At 33.4% G+C, this 16,154-nt stretch overlaps 3 protein-coding genes across 3 annotated transcripts; 2 read left to right on the top strand and 1 right to left on the bottom strand.

Moving 5' to 3' along the window:
• Positions 1–1,533: 1,533 nt before the first annotated feature.
• LOC146945275 (uncharacterized) lies at positions 1,534–2,394 on the bottom strand. The gene has a single exon (XM_085743614.1). It carries the CDS (start codon positions 2,354–2,356, stop codon positions 1,574–1,576), a length of 783 nt encoding a protein of 260 aa, XP_085599740.1. The 5' UTR covers positions 2,357–2,394; the 3' UTR covers positions 1,534–1,573.
• Positions 2,395–7,030: 4,636 nt separating this feature from the next.
• On the top strand, positions 7,031–8,796 carry LOC146945274 (glucan endo-1,3-beta-glucosidase, basic isoform-like). Its single transcript, XM_085743613.1, has 2 exons — positions 7,031–7,172; positions 7,648–8,796. Exons 1-2 carry the CDS (start codon positions 7,094–7,096, stop codon positions 8,667–8,669), a joined length of 1,101 nt encoding a protein of 366 aa, XP_085599739.1. The 5' UTR covers positions 7,031–7,093; the 3' UTR covers positions 8,670–8,796.
• A 4,286-nt stretch (positions 8,797–13,082) lies between these two features.
• Positions 13,083–15,827, top strand: LOC146945273 (glucan endo-1,3-beta-glucosidase-like). Its single transcript, XM_085743612.1, has 2 exons — positions 13,083–13,224; positions 14,695–15,827. Exons 1-2 carry the CDS (start codon positions 13,146–13,148, stop codon positions 15,645–15,647), a joined length of 1,032 nt encoding a protein of 343 aa, XP_085599738.1. The 5' UTR covers positions 13,083–13,145; the 3' UTR covers positions 15,648–15,827.
• Positions 15,828–16,154: the final 327 nt, after the last annotated feature.

Below are 16,154 nucleotides of genomic sequence, written 5' to 3'. Positions count from 1 at the left end.
CAAAACGCGTGCCAGAAGTGCCAAAATCGGTGGCCGATTTTCCCTTATCGGTGGCCGATTTTTTCCGTAGCTGATGGCCTAAAACTGCAGCAAAAATCGGTGGCCGATTTTACAAATCGGTGGCCGATTTCCAGTTTTCAAAATCTTCAATTTCTTTCCTTTTGTAGCTTGTAACTCCATGCATTGCAATGAATATGACCCAAAATGACATAAAAATGCCTAAGAAAAACTAGGATGACAGAGTGTCATCACAACCCCAAACTTGAACTATTCCTTGTCCTCAAGGAATTTACTTGCAACAGTGACAAACGACAGTAAAATAACAGGTACCTGATGAAATGATAGTACCCAAAAGTTCAATCTCCTCTAGCTAAAGATGAGCTAGTTTGACTTGTTCGCATCCACCGATTCACAACTCCACGCAAACATATGAAATAGGGTTCTACCAGTCGACATGGAGGTCTACATATTACCATACGCTTGAAAAGTTTCTAAACATCAATCAAAGTCAAAGTCATTACACACTTTTGAGGTCTTTAGGGTTGTAACGGGGCTTAGGTAAAAGGTGGGATATATTTGGATAAGTAGGCTACACAAAATTTGAGTTAGGCATTCCTACAAGTGATAAACAAAATTCAATCCCCCAATTCCCAAAATTTTTAGGTACCTAGAGAACATTTTCATAACTTGGGACACTTCGAGTTTGAAGTTTACTCGGATATAGCATTGTGTGTCCCTTTTTCACTTTTCATTCTTTTTTCTTTTCATTTTTTTTTCAAATTTTTTCGATACACCATTTTGTGTGCATTTTTCATTATTTTTCTTTCTTTCTTGTTCTCTAGTACCCCCACCCCAAACTTATTGGGTTGCAAATTCCAAAGGCAACCCCAAACTTATCATTTAGCAACATCCTACATAGCCTAACTCAACAATAAAATTTTGGGTTAATCATCCTAAAAGGCTCTAGGCTTCATTTGTAGTTTGTCACCGAACAAAAAGTTCTAAACCTACCGGCTCAAATTGGCTTAAAATGGATAAAGCAAAAGTAAACAAAAACAGGGTAGGCTTCAAAAAGGCTCACAGGACCAAGCACTTTTGCCTCAGTGTGTAAATGACAAAGACCAATCAGCAGTAGAGAAACAATGCAAGTTCTAGAAATGTAGTTGCATGGAAATCTAATCTAACATATAAGTAAAATGGAAAACAAAGTTTGGCAATGAACCTTATGGCTGAGATTTCTGGGAGTTGTGACTACCTAGCAACGCCGTACACTTCGCCTTTGAAGAACCAAGTCACTCCTCATTTTTGAACTTTCAGAATATCATTTCATCAACTCACTGTTACTAAACTGGAATAGGTCACCTGAAACAAACAAATTCATTGATAATAAACAAGTTCAAGAACAAGTACAAATAAGGGACACTACTCAAGTTCAAATCAAAATACAACTGAAACAAATTACTGAAGCAAATAACTGACATAACAAAAAAAATACTAGAAAATTGCATACTGACGTGGGTTGCCTCCCACGAAGCGCTTTTTTAATGTCATTAGCTTGACGCATCAACCACTGTTAAGGTGGCATATATGATACAAAGAACACATCATCCTTCTTCTTCCTTTTGTTGGGTAAGAACTCCATGAACTTGAGAAATAGATGATGTTGCTTCCATATCATTTTCATGTGGACAACAATGAACAAGGCATAAATGGCATCTAAGACTTCATCAATCTCTTCCTTTTTCCCTGCCTTGTTGCTAAAAAAATTTGGAGAAATGTTTTGTTGAGGAATTTCTGGTTGGACATCTAAATCTCTCCAAAGTTGAGACTTTTGAGTTTCCTTACCAACTAGATCAGCCTCAATATTTATTGATTCCCCCTCATCTTCTTTCTTTTCCACAACAATGAATTTATCTCCAATCTCCAGCTTCTCAAACTCAACCACTTGCTCACATAACCTTTCACATTGACTCTCAAATCTTTCAATTGAACCTTGATTATTATTCATGAATTCAATCAAAACATTCTTGATGTGAAAATTTCTGTCATATGATTCGTTGGGAAGAATTTGAATAGGTAGCATTTGCTCCAAATTAATTTTTTCCATGAGAAACTCATCTTGTGCTTCCAAAACCAATATATCTTCACCTTCTGGTGGTGGGACATAACAATCAAAAGTGTCACTCTTATGCCCTTCTATACAAAAATCAAATCTATGAGGTAAAAATCGAAGAAGGTCCTTTTCAAATGTATCTCTCATGATCTGCCCCTCCAATATACGACATTGTGCAGTTAGAAGACAAGTTTCAGTTTCTTCCGAAAGTTGTAGAAGAAGATAATCATCAAATTCTTCCATACTATGCTGTGGTTAGTTATCTCAATGGAGAAGGAAAAAAAAAATACTAAAACACGACATTAGAAAACTTAACAGATAAAAAAAATAAAAAATAAAAAATAAACAAAAAAATTTTATTGCAGAGCAAAAAATTTCAATTAAGTAAAAAACAAAATTCAACAGTGATTTAGCAATCCCCGGCAACGGCGCCAAAAACTTGATGGCGTATTTCGCAAGTGTACGAAACCGTTCAAGTAGTAAAGTTAAAACGGTAAGACCGAGTGTCGAACTCGAGGACCGCGTTATACTATCGAATTGTATTTAAGACTTAATTGAACAAAAAGGTACGAGATTTGTTTTTAGTGCAATAATGAAAATAACGGAAAGTAGAGTGATTAAGATTAATTGGAGAAAGATGCTAGGGATGAATTTCACTAGATGACCATGGAAAGCTAATAACTTAGTCTCAACTATTGAATCGACTCATATGATTGTTACCGAATTATCTAATTTATTCTTGCCCTAATTCCTTAGTGACAAAAACTTTAAACCTAAACTAAAGACCTAATTCCTTAGTGAATTTGAAGATTAGGGTTAAGCATTAACGAACAAGAATTCTCTTAATGATTCCAAGGGTTTGTATCTATTCCTAGATTACAAAGGCAAGGATCTCTTATTTCAAAGCGTTTATCAATTCCACTTCCGTATCACAAAATAAACCGTAAATCAATTTAAAGGCGGCCGACACAATAAAAAGCATTAAGAACGGAAATAAGAGAAACAATCATATGAATTTCAATCAATAATATAAACTAGGTCATAACAAACATGTTCATCTAGGTCTATTCATCCCCAACAAAGGAGGGTTTAGTTACACATAATTGAGCAATAGACAATAGAAGAAGAATTACAAGATGAATTCATGAATAAACCTTGTTAAAACTCCTTCAATGATGTTCCAAGATGCTCCAAATCGCTCTCCTATGTGTTTCCAGGTGTTTTGATCTCCAAAAATCGTCCTCTTCATTCAGAAACACCTCTTTTCTATTTATAAGAAGCTAAAAATCGGCCACCGTGCTCCAGAAATCGGTGGCCGATTTTCCAAAACGCGTGCCAGAAGTGCCAAAATCGGTGGCCGATTTTCCCTTATCGGTGGCCGATTTTTTCCGTAGCTGATGGCCTAAAACTGCAGCAAAAATCGGTGGCCGATTTTACAAATCGGTGGCCGATTTCCAGTTTTCAAAATCTTCAATTTCTTTCCTTTTGTAGCTTGTAACTCCATGCATTGCAATGAATATGACCCAAAATGACATAAAAATGCCTAAGAAAAACTAGGATGACAGAGTGTCATCAGAATTTTTGCTTATATTTGTGACCGGAGGGTGTATATGTTACCTTAATTCTTTCATCGGAGGGATACATTATGATGACTATTTCCTAAGATAAGGATCAATGAATCCATAGGGGGAGACTTTTGTGATTATAGTGACTGACGTCTCTTGTTAGAGCACGACAAGTAAAGATATGTAGACTAATTAACGTTAACTTAAACTTTTAATTCAGCGTGGAGTTTGAAAATCATGAAGGTTCAACTTCAAACTTCCTTTGGTCATGACTCATGACTAGGTTGGCAACTATCCATATAACCTTTAATGGTGGCGGCTGCTGCTGTGTATTGTGTAGTATTCTCTCCAATCATTATTATAATCAAACATTAATTTTTTAAATTTATCGAATAATTGATAATATATATTATAGACCTTATACATTTGTTATTCATAAATCTGAAAAGTGAATTTTTCTTCTTCCTATAATAGTGACCAAATAGAGTAATATGAAATGGGAAATGATGAAATGCACGACAAAATTTGTCGTCAAATTTGTACGACTAATTTTATAGTTGTTATTTAGTTTTTTCTCTTAAATTTGCTTTGACCCAAAATGATAAATGTCAACCCTCCTGGATTTTTCTTATGATAAATCTCAGAAAACACCTTTTCATGCGGTGGTGTATATCCAAACAACTTCTGCTCTTCTGCATGTATATTATAACACAGACGCTGAATTATCTATGTAGGTGTGTATCTTTGGTAACAATATTTTTTTAATATATACTACTTACAAAAACACTGAAAAGTATATATATGCATATAATAAACTAGAAGGAAGTCACTAATAAAGTAAATAACCTTCAAATTAATATGTCGTGCCGTTTCGTGTGTTGAATCTGTCGTGCTATATAGCAGCACTCATATGAAATACCATCCGATGGATAATCTGGCCATACACAAATTAATATTGTATTACATATGTGAGAGCTATAGTTATTTGTCCATCATGTTTTAACGCATTCACGATTAATTCGTCATAGTGGATGAGACAATTTGAGTGATAGAATTGAAACTCTCACCTCGTCACATCTCTCGACAGCACGTTGGTTTGGTACAAGGATTATCTCTAGTGGTTTTTTCACTGCACTTGGTCCGGTGACAATCTTAGTCATTAAATTGCTTTTTAATAATTTTTAGAGTCTAGTGAAATAAAATGAGTGACTGAGATCCCATAAGTCTTTGTAGCAGATATGCTCCCGTTGGCTTGTAATTTTTTTTTGTCATTCACATCTCATAAGATTAAGAGAAATGATATTTTCCTTCAAAAAAAAAGAGAAATAATATTCAAACAAATATTTTTTGACAACTTTCGTGATAAATTTTTCTCTCATATTCACATTTTCTTTTTACTTTCTCTCTCTATTGCTTTGATTTTCTGTGCCAATACTCAAATTTCTATGTATATTTTTGTTGTCCCACAAATTACTATCAATAGAAATGGTTGTTCAAATAACACTCTTCTGATAATAATTGCACAACAATCAACCATCATGAATTTTAACAAAAATTGATAGTGACAACTTAAACACACATCATAGCTGTAACAAAAAATAAAAAAAACACACACATCATAGCTACCATATTATAATAACACTAGCCATTATATCACTCTCATATTTTCTCATTTCTCACTTCTACCCTCTCTCTAATTTTTCTCTCACTACATTCTCTATAAAAATTTTCTATATATTATTTCTCTGAATTTTTTTCTCTATTTTTCTGTCTAAAAGAGTAGTGGTGTTTTAACATCTATGATTTGTATAAGGATACCATATAAAAATCCATCTAAAACAAATGCGAGTTTGATTTAGAGAGAAATAAATATTATAGAAAGAACAAATCATAAGAAAGTACGATGTGTACTATTTTAGAATTGATATTTGAGAGCAACCATATGAAAATGCATCTACAAAAATGATATTTTATAAGTGATATTATATTTTTCATTATTTTTAAATATTTTTCCTTTTGATATTTTTTAATATATTTTTCTTAAGAAGATATTCATTCATGATCCCCCTGGGCTCCCTCGTTACCAAATTGTGATGTCCGAGCGGATGGTTCACCAAGAATTTGAATTGGTTCTTTGTATCAAAAGTCTTCTAGAAAGGTGTTCAGGAGGAGGCTTTCATTGAGCACCACAATGGCACTACAAGTGGAAGTGTATGTGGATAAAAGAACTTCCATTTTAAGGGTGAGCATGATGAATTGATGGACTCGCAGTTGAGGGGAAGATTGTTGTGTAACAAGTATGAGTTAGAAGTCTCACATTGCTTAGAAAAGTGGAGGTTGAACACTTTATAAGGAAAAAAAACCAATAAACTCATTGTCTTACAGTTTTGGCTAAAGTGGGGGTGTCCAATTCACTTGTGTCGTTGCTCTTCGTCTAATGTGAATAATCTCTCGGCCTCCCATTGTCACCTAACACTCGCAAATTGGTGACAGATTGGTCCCTCACAAAGGATTTTCCGGTTTACATGAAATAAGATATTTGTGGCCGATTTCGCATTGACAAGTGCTTTTGACTAACAAATATGTGGGGATTAAACCGGACGGGCTAACTCAAATGATTTTCTAAAAACTTCAACATACATAACCTAAAATAACATGTTAAGTGTGTTGACCCAAAAACACTTAGATCAGATGACATAAGTCTCTTTTAGCTTAACTAAGGTCATGAGTTTGAATACAGTCTTGGACACGCTACAACTTTAAAACTCTTAGGAAGAATTTGCGATCCATTTGGATCCCACAAGATTCAAGTGATTAGGATTCGCAGTTGTGCGCGAAAAATATCCGATTTACAAAAAAAACATGTTAAGCGTGCTGACCCACAGAGCTCGATCCACTGTGCCATCCTTATAAATGTCCATTAGATGTAGTTTCTTATTACACGTAAAGTTTTAGTCTTATGAAATCCTTTCAAGATTTCCTCAAGACATCCTTATTTGAGTTGAATTTCTCTTTCTTTTTTGAAAATTAATATATCCAAAGAAACTATCTATCCTTCCCTACTTTAATACAAGGGCAGAAAGCATAAGCTATTGACTAACAATAGAGATTCATATCTACCCAAAACGACTAGTCTAATGAAATTATGAATTAAATAAAAATGACAAGAAATTTCTAAAGAGGAAAGTGATAGCCATATATAATTCATTGAATCATATTGATAAACATAAAGTCTCATATTTTGACCTTCATATTAGTAGCTAAATACTAATGGCCCATGACCATGAGATATTGATCACTGCACATGAATCTCTTCTCCTATATAAATATGTGACTTGCAAAAAATAAGTATAGGACTCAGCTAATAATCAAGTTTTTATTACACTTCCTTTGTGCTATAGCTTTCTTTCCAAGCATGATCACAGGCAACAGGAACGTAATGGCTTCTCTACTGCTACTATTTACTTTGTTTACGGTAACTCTTCGCTTGACAAGTAAGTAAAAAAAGTAGAAGTTCATAGCTAATTTTCTTATTTAGTACTAATCGATAAACATGTTTTATTTTTTTATTTATATAGAGATAAATTAGTGACTAAATTAGAGATAAACAAGATTAAATTCATGTTCTAATTTTTTTTTTTTAACTAAAGTAGACATATTTCACAGTCAGGGGTGGTCCTGAGCATAGACGGGAGCAACAACCTCCCGGGACACCAAAATTATTATTTTTACTTAGTTGTTAGTATATAAATATATATATTTTTAACTCGCTTTAATTATGTTGTCACGTATGCTAGACTTTAATTTTTTTTCCCATTCTAGGAAATAAAAAGTCTAGTGGCAAATTTGTGAAGAATTTTTTTTCTTTCAAAATTTTGTCGAGAATTTACTTCTTATAGTAGAATATATTATGAATACTTAAATTTTACACTCTGGGCTAAGGAGATACACATAATTTTTCACAAACAGGTGCTCAAATAGGTGTTTGTTATGGCATGATGGGAAACAATCTACCATCACAACGTGAAGTAATAGATCTTTGCAAATCAAACAACATCAAAAGAATGAGGCTATATGATCCAAACCAAGCTGCTCTTGAAGCACTTAGAAACTCTGGCATTGAACTTATGTTAGGTGTGCCAAATTCTGATCTTCAAAACATTGCTACCAACAATGACATTGCAATTCAATGGGTACAAAAAAATGTACTAAACTTCTACCCTAGTGTCAAAATCAAATACATCGCGGTCGGTAACGAAGTTAATCCAGTTGGCGGAAATTCTCAATTCGCAAAATTTGTTCTTCCGGCAATTCAAAATATATATCAAGCAATAAGAGCGAAAAATCTTCACGATCAAATCAAGGTTTCAACGGCTATTGACATGACCATGATAGGAACTTCGTATCCGCCGTCTAAAGGTTCATTTAAAAGTGATGTGAGGTCATATTTGGATCCAATTATAGGCTACTTAGTATATGCAAATGCACCTTTATTTGCAAATATTTACTCTTATTTTAGCTATAAAGATAACCCAAAAGACATCTCACTTCAATATGCTTTATTCACTTCTCCAAATGTTGTGGTTTGGGATGGTTCAAGGGGATACCAAAATCTATTTGATGCTTTGTTGGATTCATTACATGCTGCAATTGATAATACTGGAATTGGTTTTGTTAAGGTTGTTGTGTCTGAAAGTGGTTGGCCTTCAGATGGTGGATTTGCAACTACTTATGATAATGCAAGAATTTATCTTGATAATTTGATTAGGCATGTTAAAGGTGGGACACCAATGAGGTCTGGACCCATTGAAACTTATATATTTGGGTTGTTTGATGAGAATCAGAAGAATCCTGAGTTAGAGAAACATTTTGGAGTGTTTTATCCTAATAAACAGAAAAAGTATCCATTTGGATTTGAGGGGAAAATGGATTGGGAAATTGATGGTACTAATTTGTTTAATGTGTCTGTTCCTCTTAAGAGTGACATTTAATTATGTAATTAAGGTTGCTCTCTTTATGTGTATCTAAAATAAATTGGTTGTTTTGTTTTCATCTTGTAACCACAACTCATATAATATATCTGCACCACAATAATTGTCACATTTTCTTTCAACAAAATGTCGCATATGACCATTTAACACATGTTAAGAAAATAATTGATATTATATTATTTCAGTATTTTTAAATATTCTCGTTTTGATATTTTTAGTATATTTTTCTTAAAAAAATAACGTGACTCAACGGTGGTGTCAAAGTCGATGGGTCGCCAAGGATTTGGATTGGCTCCTTGTTTCCAAAGTCTTCTAGAAAGGTGTTCAGGCGGAAGCTTTCGTTGTGCAGCGCAATGGTAGTACAAGTGCAAGTGTACGTGGATAAAAGAGCTTCCATTTTAAGGGTGAGCATGATGACTCACAGTTGAGGGAAAGATTATTGCTTAGCAAGTGTGAGTTAGAAGTCTCCCGTTGTTTAGAAAAGTAGAGGTTGAACACTTTATAAGAACTCATAAACTCATTGTCTTAAGGTTTTGGCTAAAATGTGGTGTCTAATTCAATGTGTCGTTGCTCTGATTCTAATGTGAATAATCTCTCAGGCTCCCATCGTGACATAACACTCCCAGATTTGTGACAGATTAGTCCCTCACAAAGGATTTTCCAGTTTAAATGAAAGTGAAATAAGGTATTTGTGGCCCGTTTGGCAGCGACAAGTGCTTTGAGGGATTAAACCAAACAGACCAATTTAAATGATTTATCGAAAATTTCAACTTACCTAAGTTAAAGTAACATGTTAAATGTGCTAATCCATATAGCTCAACCCATTTTGCCATCTTTTTAAATGCCCATTAGACGTAATTTCTTTTATTATTCGTAAATTTTAGTCTTATGAAATCCTTTCAAGATTGCCTTATATGGATTGATTTTCTATTTACTATGTGGAAATATATCCAGACAAACTATCTGTCTGTCACTCGTTACTAAGAAGGGCTGAAAGCATAGGCTATTGACTAACAATAGAGATTCATATCTACCACAAGACTAGTCTAATGAAAGTATGAATTAATTATAAAGGACAAGAAGTTTCTAAAGATGAAAGTGAGAGCCATAGAATTCATTGAATCCAATTGATAAACATAAACTTAGGGGGGTGTATTGGATTAGGATTTTAAAAGACTATTTTAATAAAAAAAGTCTTTAAGATTTTAAAAGATTGTGTGAGATTGTATTGATTCTGTGAGATTTTAAAAGACTTTTTATGTAAAAGACTTTATACACTCAAGATTTTAATGGATTTATCAAACTGACTTTTAAGGATTTCAAAGGATTTTATGGGATTTTAAAATTTTGAAGGATTCAATGAATTTTAAGGGAAAAAAGAACAAACTTACAAGCGTGGATGATAAAAATAATGAACAAATAAATTCTAGCGTTTGAATAAAGAAAAATAAAACCAATAAAAAATTCTTTTACTATTGATTTTAAAATTTTAAGGATTTTATGGATTTTATAAGATTTTAAGGGACTAAAACACACTCTTAACACATTATTCTCCATACACATTTTTTATTTGTTAAAAATGTTATTCCCACAAAATTCAATTGTACGTATTTAAAATTATGACATCCCTTACAAATCTTTCAAAAAAAAATATTGTGTCAGCCCTCATTTTGTGTTTGAAATTAGAGAAGTCGTTTGAGTTTTTCTAAGAGAGGTGAGAGAGAGAGAAGAGAGGGAGGGAGGGAGGGAGGGAGAGAGAGAGAGAGAGAGGGAGGGAGAGAGAGAGAGAGAGAGAGAGAGAGAGAAAATGGAGAGATAGAGAGACGAAGAGAGAAAGGAGAGAGGGGGGAGGGGGGAGAGAGAGAAGGGAGAAGAAAGAGATAGTAACTTTTAAATGAAAAACAATCTCAAGAAATCTCATCTTTTCATGAAAGACTTTTTCTTGTTAAAATTACACTACAAAATCCCACAAAATCCATCAAAATTCAATTTATTAAACAATCCTTCGAAATTTGAATGATTTTGAATACCATGAGACTTTTTTTAAGTGATGAAAAATCTTGATTGAATACCTCAAGACTTTTTTAAAATGACAAAGAGTCTTGATTGAATACCACAAGACTTTTTTTAAGTTGCAAAAAGTCTTGATTGAATACCACAAGACTTTTTCATAATTAAAAAGTCTTTTAAAATCCCATAGAATTCTAATCCAATACATCCCCCTTAGTTTAACATTTTGACATTTGTACTGGTATGCCAAATACTATTGGCCCGTGACAACGAGGTATTGATCACTGCACATGAATCTCTATATAAATAGAGAAATGATATTCGAACAACTATTTTTTAATAACTTTTGTGACAATTTCTATCTAATACTCACATTATTTTTTTACTTTCTCTCTCAATTGTTTTAATTTTTGTGCCAATATCACATTTTCTTTATAAAATTTTGGTTATCTCAAAAGTTGTAATAAAAATGGATGTTCAAATAACACAACTCTTTGCAATATAGTGGGCTAGTTGGTATTCTTAAGTGTGAGATGTTTATCGTCCAAAAGTCTAAACCTATGAATTACACCTCTACCACTTGAGTAAATACATTTATTTTCATTGGTCCAATAAACACGAACAACAACCAAGTCTTATCTCATTAATTGGGGTGGACTACATGGATTAAGTTATATCATAATGTTCTATCATCAACCATATTTGGATTCAACTCATTAACCTCTAAATCTTTCATAATAGTTTCTCTTATAGTTTCCCTAGGTCTTCCTCTACATCTCCTGATTTGACTCTCCTCCATCTTATCTATTCTTCGAACTACATCAACTACATGTCTTCTCTCTACATGGCCAAACCACTGAAGTCTATTTTCTATCATCTTTTCGTGTATAGGTGCTACCCCAACTCTCTATCTCTCTCTCTCTCTCTCTCTCTCTCTCTCTCTCAAATGGTGTCATTCCTAATCGTATCCCTTCTAGTCTTACCACTCGTCCAACGCAACATCCTCATCTCTGCTATGCTTGATTCTCGTGTTGGTTCTTAACCACCTAACACTCTGTACCATACAACATCGTTGGCCTGACTATTGTCTAATATAATTTTCCTTTTAACTTAAGTGGTACTTTCTTATCACATAAAACACCTGAAACTTTTTTCCATTTCAACCATCCAACTTGAATACGATGATTTGTATCTACTTCTATTTCTCCGTCATTTTATACTAGGGACCTTAGATATTTAAACCGTGTAACTTGGGGTATGATATAATCTCCAACTTTCACCTCCAAGGTAGAACTACTTCTCCTTTTGCTGAAGTTACACTGCATATACTCTGTCTTGTTCTACTCAAGCAGAAGCCATGCACTTCTAAAGCTTGTCTCCAAGTCTCCAACCTCCCATTCAATTTCTCATTCGACTCTCCAAGCAGGACTACATCATCTACAAAAAACATACATCTTGGTGCTAGCTCTTGGATGTGTTTTGTAAGTACATCCAAAACTAAAGTAAAAAAATAAGAGTCTAGGGTAGACCTTTGGTGCAATTCTATTGTTATCGAAAAATCGTCGGTAGCCCTATCTTGCGTCTTTACTCTAGTTAAAGCTCTCTCATACATATCATGGATAACTCTAATGTAACCAATTCTAACCCCTTTCTTATCCAGGGCTTTTCACAAAATCTATCTAGACACTCTATCATACACCTTCTCCGAATCAATGAAGATTAAGTGCAGGTCTTTTTTTTCGTCCGATGTTGCTCCAGCACACGTCGAAGTAAGTAGATCGCTTCCATGGCCGACCTCCCATGCATAAAACCAAATTGGTTATCGGTAACTCGCGCGAGTATCTTTTCTTAGTCTTCATTCAATCACCCTTTCCCCATAACTTCATGGTATGACTCATTAGTTTAATTCCCCTATAATTCACACAATTTTGTATAACCCCTTTCTCTTACAGATTGGAAATAAAGTGCTTCTTATCAACTCATCCGACATTTACTTTGTCTTTATAATCTTGTTAAAAAAATTGGTGAACCATATAATTCTTATATCTCCAAGACTTTTCCACACTCCAATAGGTATATTGTTTGGCCCCATTTCCTTGCCATTTCAATGGGCATTTATCTCCTCAAGACTTCCTTATTTGGGTTGAATCTCTGTTATTTGGAAATTAAAATATCCAAACAAACCATATATCCCACCTTACGTTAATATAAGGGCAGAAAGCATAAGCTATCTACCCAAAACGACTAGTCTAATGAAATTATGACTTAATTATTAAGGACAAGATGTTTCTATAGAGGAAAGTGATAGCCATAGAAATTTCTAAATACTAATGGCCCATGACCACGAGGTATTGGTCACTGCATATGAATCTCTATATAAATGTGAGTTGCAAAAATAAGTATAGGACTCAGCTTAATACTCAAGCTTTATTACACATCCTTTGTGTTATAGCTTTCTTTCCTAGCATGATCACAGGCAACAGTACCGTAATGGCTTCTCTCCTGCTACTATTTGCACTGTTTACGGTAACTCTTCGCTTGACAAGTAAGTGAAAAAGTAGAAGTTCCTAGCTAATTTTCTTATTTACTATTAAACAATAAAGTTGATTTTTTTGACAGAAATAGATGATGTTGAATTGGTGACTTAATTTTTAGGTAAAAAAAAAATGAAATTCATGTATTTAATTTTTTGTCTCTTAAGTAGACATATTGCACAGGTCCAATGAAGTTTAGCAACATTGTGGGCTAGTTGGTGTTCTTAATTGTGAGATGTTTATCGTCCAAAAGTTTGAAACTATGAATCAAACTCTATCATTTATAAATACATTTAGTTTCATTGTTTCAATAAATGTGAGACTTCTTAATTTTCTAGACTCTATCTTAAGTCAAAATGAGACTCTTATTTTTTTTTACTTTTTTTAATGCTCTCAGCCACACACTCTTTTTATATATATCAAAGTAATTACACATGAATAAAAGACAAGCGGAAAACAAGCTGCGCCATGAGACTTTTTTAGATGACAAAATCAATCATCGTAAAAGCAACATTCATGAACCTAGGAAAGAAAACATTGTTGTGCATGTCCCTTTGTACTCTATGTAGAAGGTCAACAACCCCAAGCGTTAGAAAGCCAAAAGTGTCAAAAGCAAATGATATAAAAACATGTTGATTGTCAGTACTCGCTTTCTCATGTTTGACCACTTTGCCTGACACGTCTTTTAAGGATGCATGTCCTACCGTAAAAGCTCTGACCCCTAATCCCATAAGTGGTGAAACCCCGATCAGGTACACCATAACATCTACATGCCTAATTGTCGATCTTCTATTTAGTGGGTTAGTCAGAAGGTTCACAGACATCTCCTTCTTCACTGATACTCCTGCCCGTTTGATAAGGACATCCTTAACAAAGTGCATGTCTATACTTTAATCAGGAAGCTCCTTACAATGAATAGTATTAAATTTTTCTTTTCTTTTTGACATGTTCTCAATGGAAACAAACCGTGTGACTATCTATACCTTTTTTTGTAGGGAAATCTATACCGTTTCCTTTTTTTGTTTTCATTGTTGAGTCTCAAGGCTTTAAAAATTTACAGGATACATTAGTTTGGTCACAAACATATATAAAATATTTTAAACACACTCACATGAATGTAAAAAGTATGAAAGAAAAAATAATTCAATAATATATACTATAAAAAATAGTTAAATTATGTGTATTATATAAGTGTCAATTTAAATGATTTTGATGTGAGTTTGTAACTATCCAAATATTTCTATGGCATAGGCCCACCGGAGTGTTTTTATGTGTGGCAACTGGCATGGACAACTCTCAGCCACTTCTTAATTTCCAACATAAATCTAGTGGATAGTTTGCCGACAAATTTAATGAAGAATTTCATTTTTTAAACTCTAATTTTGCTAATGTAATTTTTTTAATAGTGTATATGTTAAGACTAATTACAATGTTACAGCTTGAGTTGATTAAAGAGATACATATAATGTTTTCACAAGCAGGTGCTCAAATAGGTGTTTGTTATGGCATGGAAGGAACCAATCTACCATCACAACGTGAAGCAATAGATCTTTGCAAATCAAACAACATCAAAAGAATGAGGCTATATGATCCCAACCAAGATGCTCTTGAAGCACTTAGAAACTCTGGCATAGAGCTTATGTTAGGTGTGCCTAACCCCGATCTTCAAAACATTGCTACCAACAAAGACATTGCAAATCAATGGGTACAAAAGAATGTACTAAACTTCTACCCTAGTGTCAAAATCAAATACATCGCGGTCGGTAACGAAGTTAATCCAGTTGGCGGTTCTTCGCAATTGGCAAAATTCGTTCTTCCGGCAATCCAAAATATATACCAAGCAATAAGAGCGAAAAATCTTCAAGATCAAATCAAGGTTTCAACGGCTATTGACTTGACCCTGATAGGAAACTCGTACCCTCCGTCTAAAGGTTCATTTAGAAGCGATGTGAGGTCATATTTGGATCCAATTATAGGGTACTTAGTATATGCAAATGCACCTTTATTTGCAAATATTTACTCTTATTTTAGCTATACTGGTAACACAAAAGACATTACACTTCAATATGCTTTATTCACTTCTCCTAATGTTGTAGTTAGGGATGGTTCAAGGGGATACCAAAATTTATTTGATGCTTTATTGGATTCATTACATGCTGCAATTGATAATACTGGAATTGGTTTTGTTAAGGTTGTTGTGTCTGAGAGTGGTTGGCCTTCAGATGGTGGATTTGCAGCTACTTATGATAATGCAAGAATTTATCTTGATAATTTGATTAGGCATGTTAATAGTGGGACACCAATGAGGTCTGGACCTATTGAGACTTATATATTTGGGTTGTTTGATGAGAATAAAAAGAATCCTGAGTTGGAGAAACATTTTGGAGTATTTAATCCTAATAATAAACAGAAAAAGTATCCATTTGGATTTTAGGGGAAAATGGATTGAGAAATTGAGGGTTCTAATATGTTTAATGTGTCTGATCCTCTAAAGAGTGACATATATTTATATAATTGAGGTTTCTCTTTGTATGCATGTCTGAAATAAATTGGTTGTCTTGTTTTGATCTTGTAATCACGACTCATATAATAAAATTAAATATTATTTCTGCCCTATAATAATTGTAGCATTTGATCATTTAACACTTAAGAAAATATGTTTTTTTATCAAGAAAATATGATAGTATATATAAAAATATGATAATTGTAATTTTACTAAATTATTCTTATTAAAAACTTTCTTGATTGACGGTTAGCTTTATTCAAAAAAAAAAAAAAAATTTGACGGTTAGCTTTCCCACCAAAATTTTTTTTTTATTAAACATTTTATTGGTTTCAGTTGTAATTTAATTGTAATTTATTTTTTAAACAAGCTACTGTTGTAAATTATAATGCAAATACATTATGACAATTAACACCTCAAAATAAAAGCATATAGCAA

Source organism: Medicago sativa, chromosome 2 (assembly GCF_051527215.1).
Source record: "Medicago sativa cultivar Bolivia chromosome 2, Bolivia_mono, whole genome shotgun sequence".
NCBI classification, from domain to species: Eukaryota; Viridiplantae; Streptophyta; class Magnoliopsida; order Fabales; family Fabaceae; genus Medicago; species Medicago sativa.
This window is presented reverse-complemented; position numbering and strand designations above follow the sequence as displayed.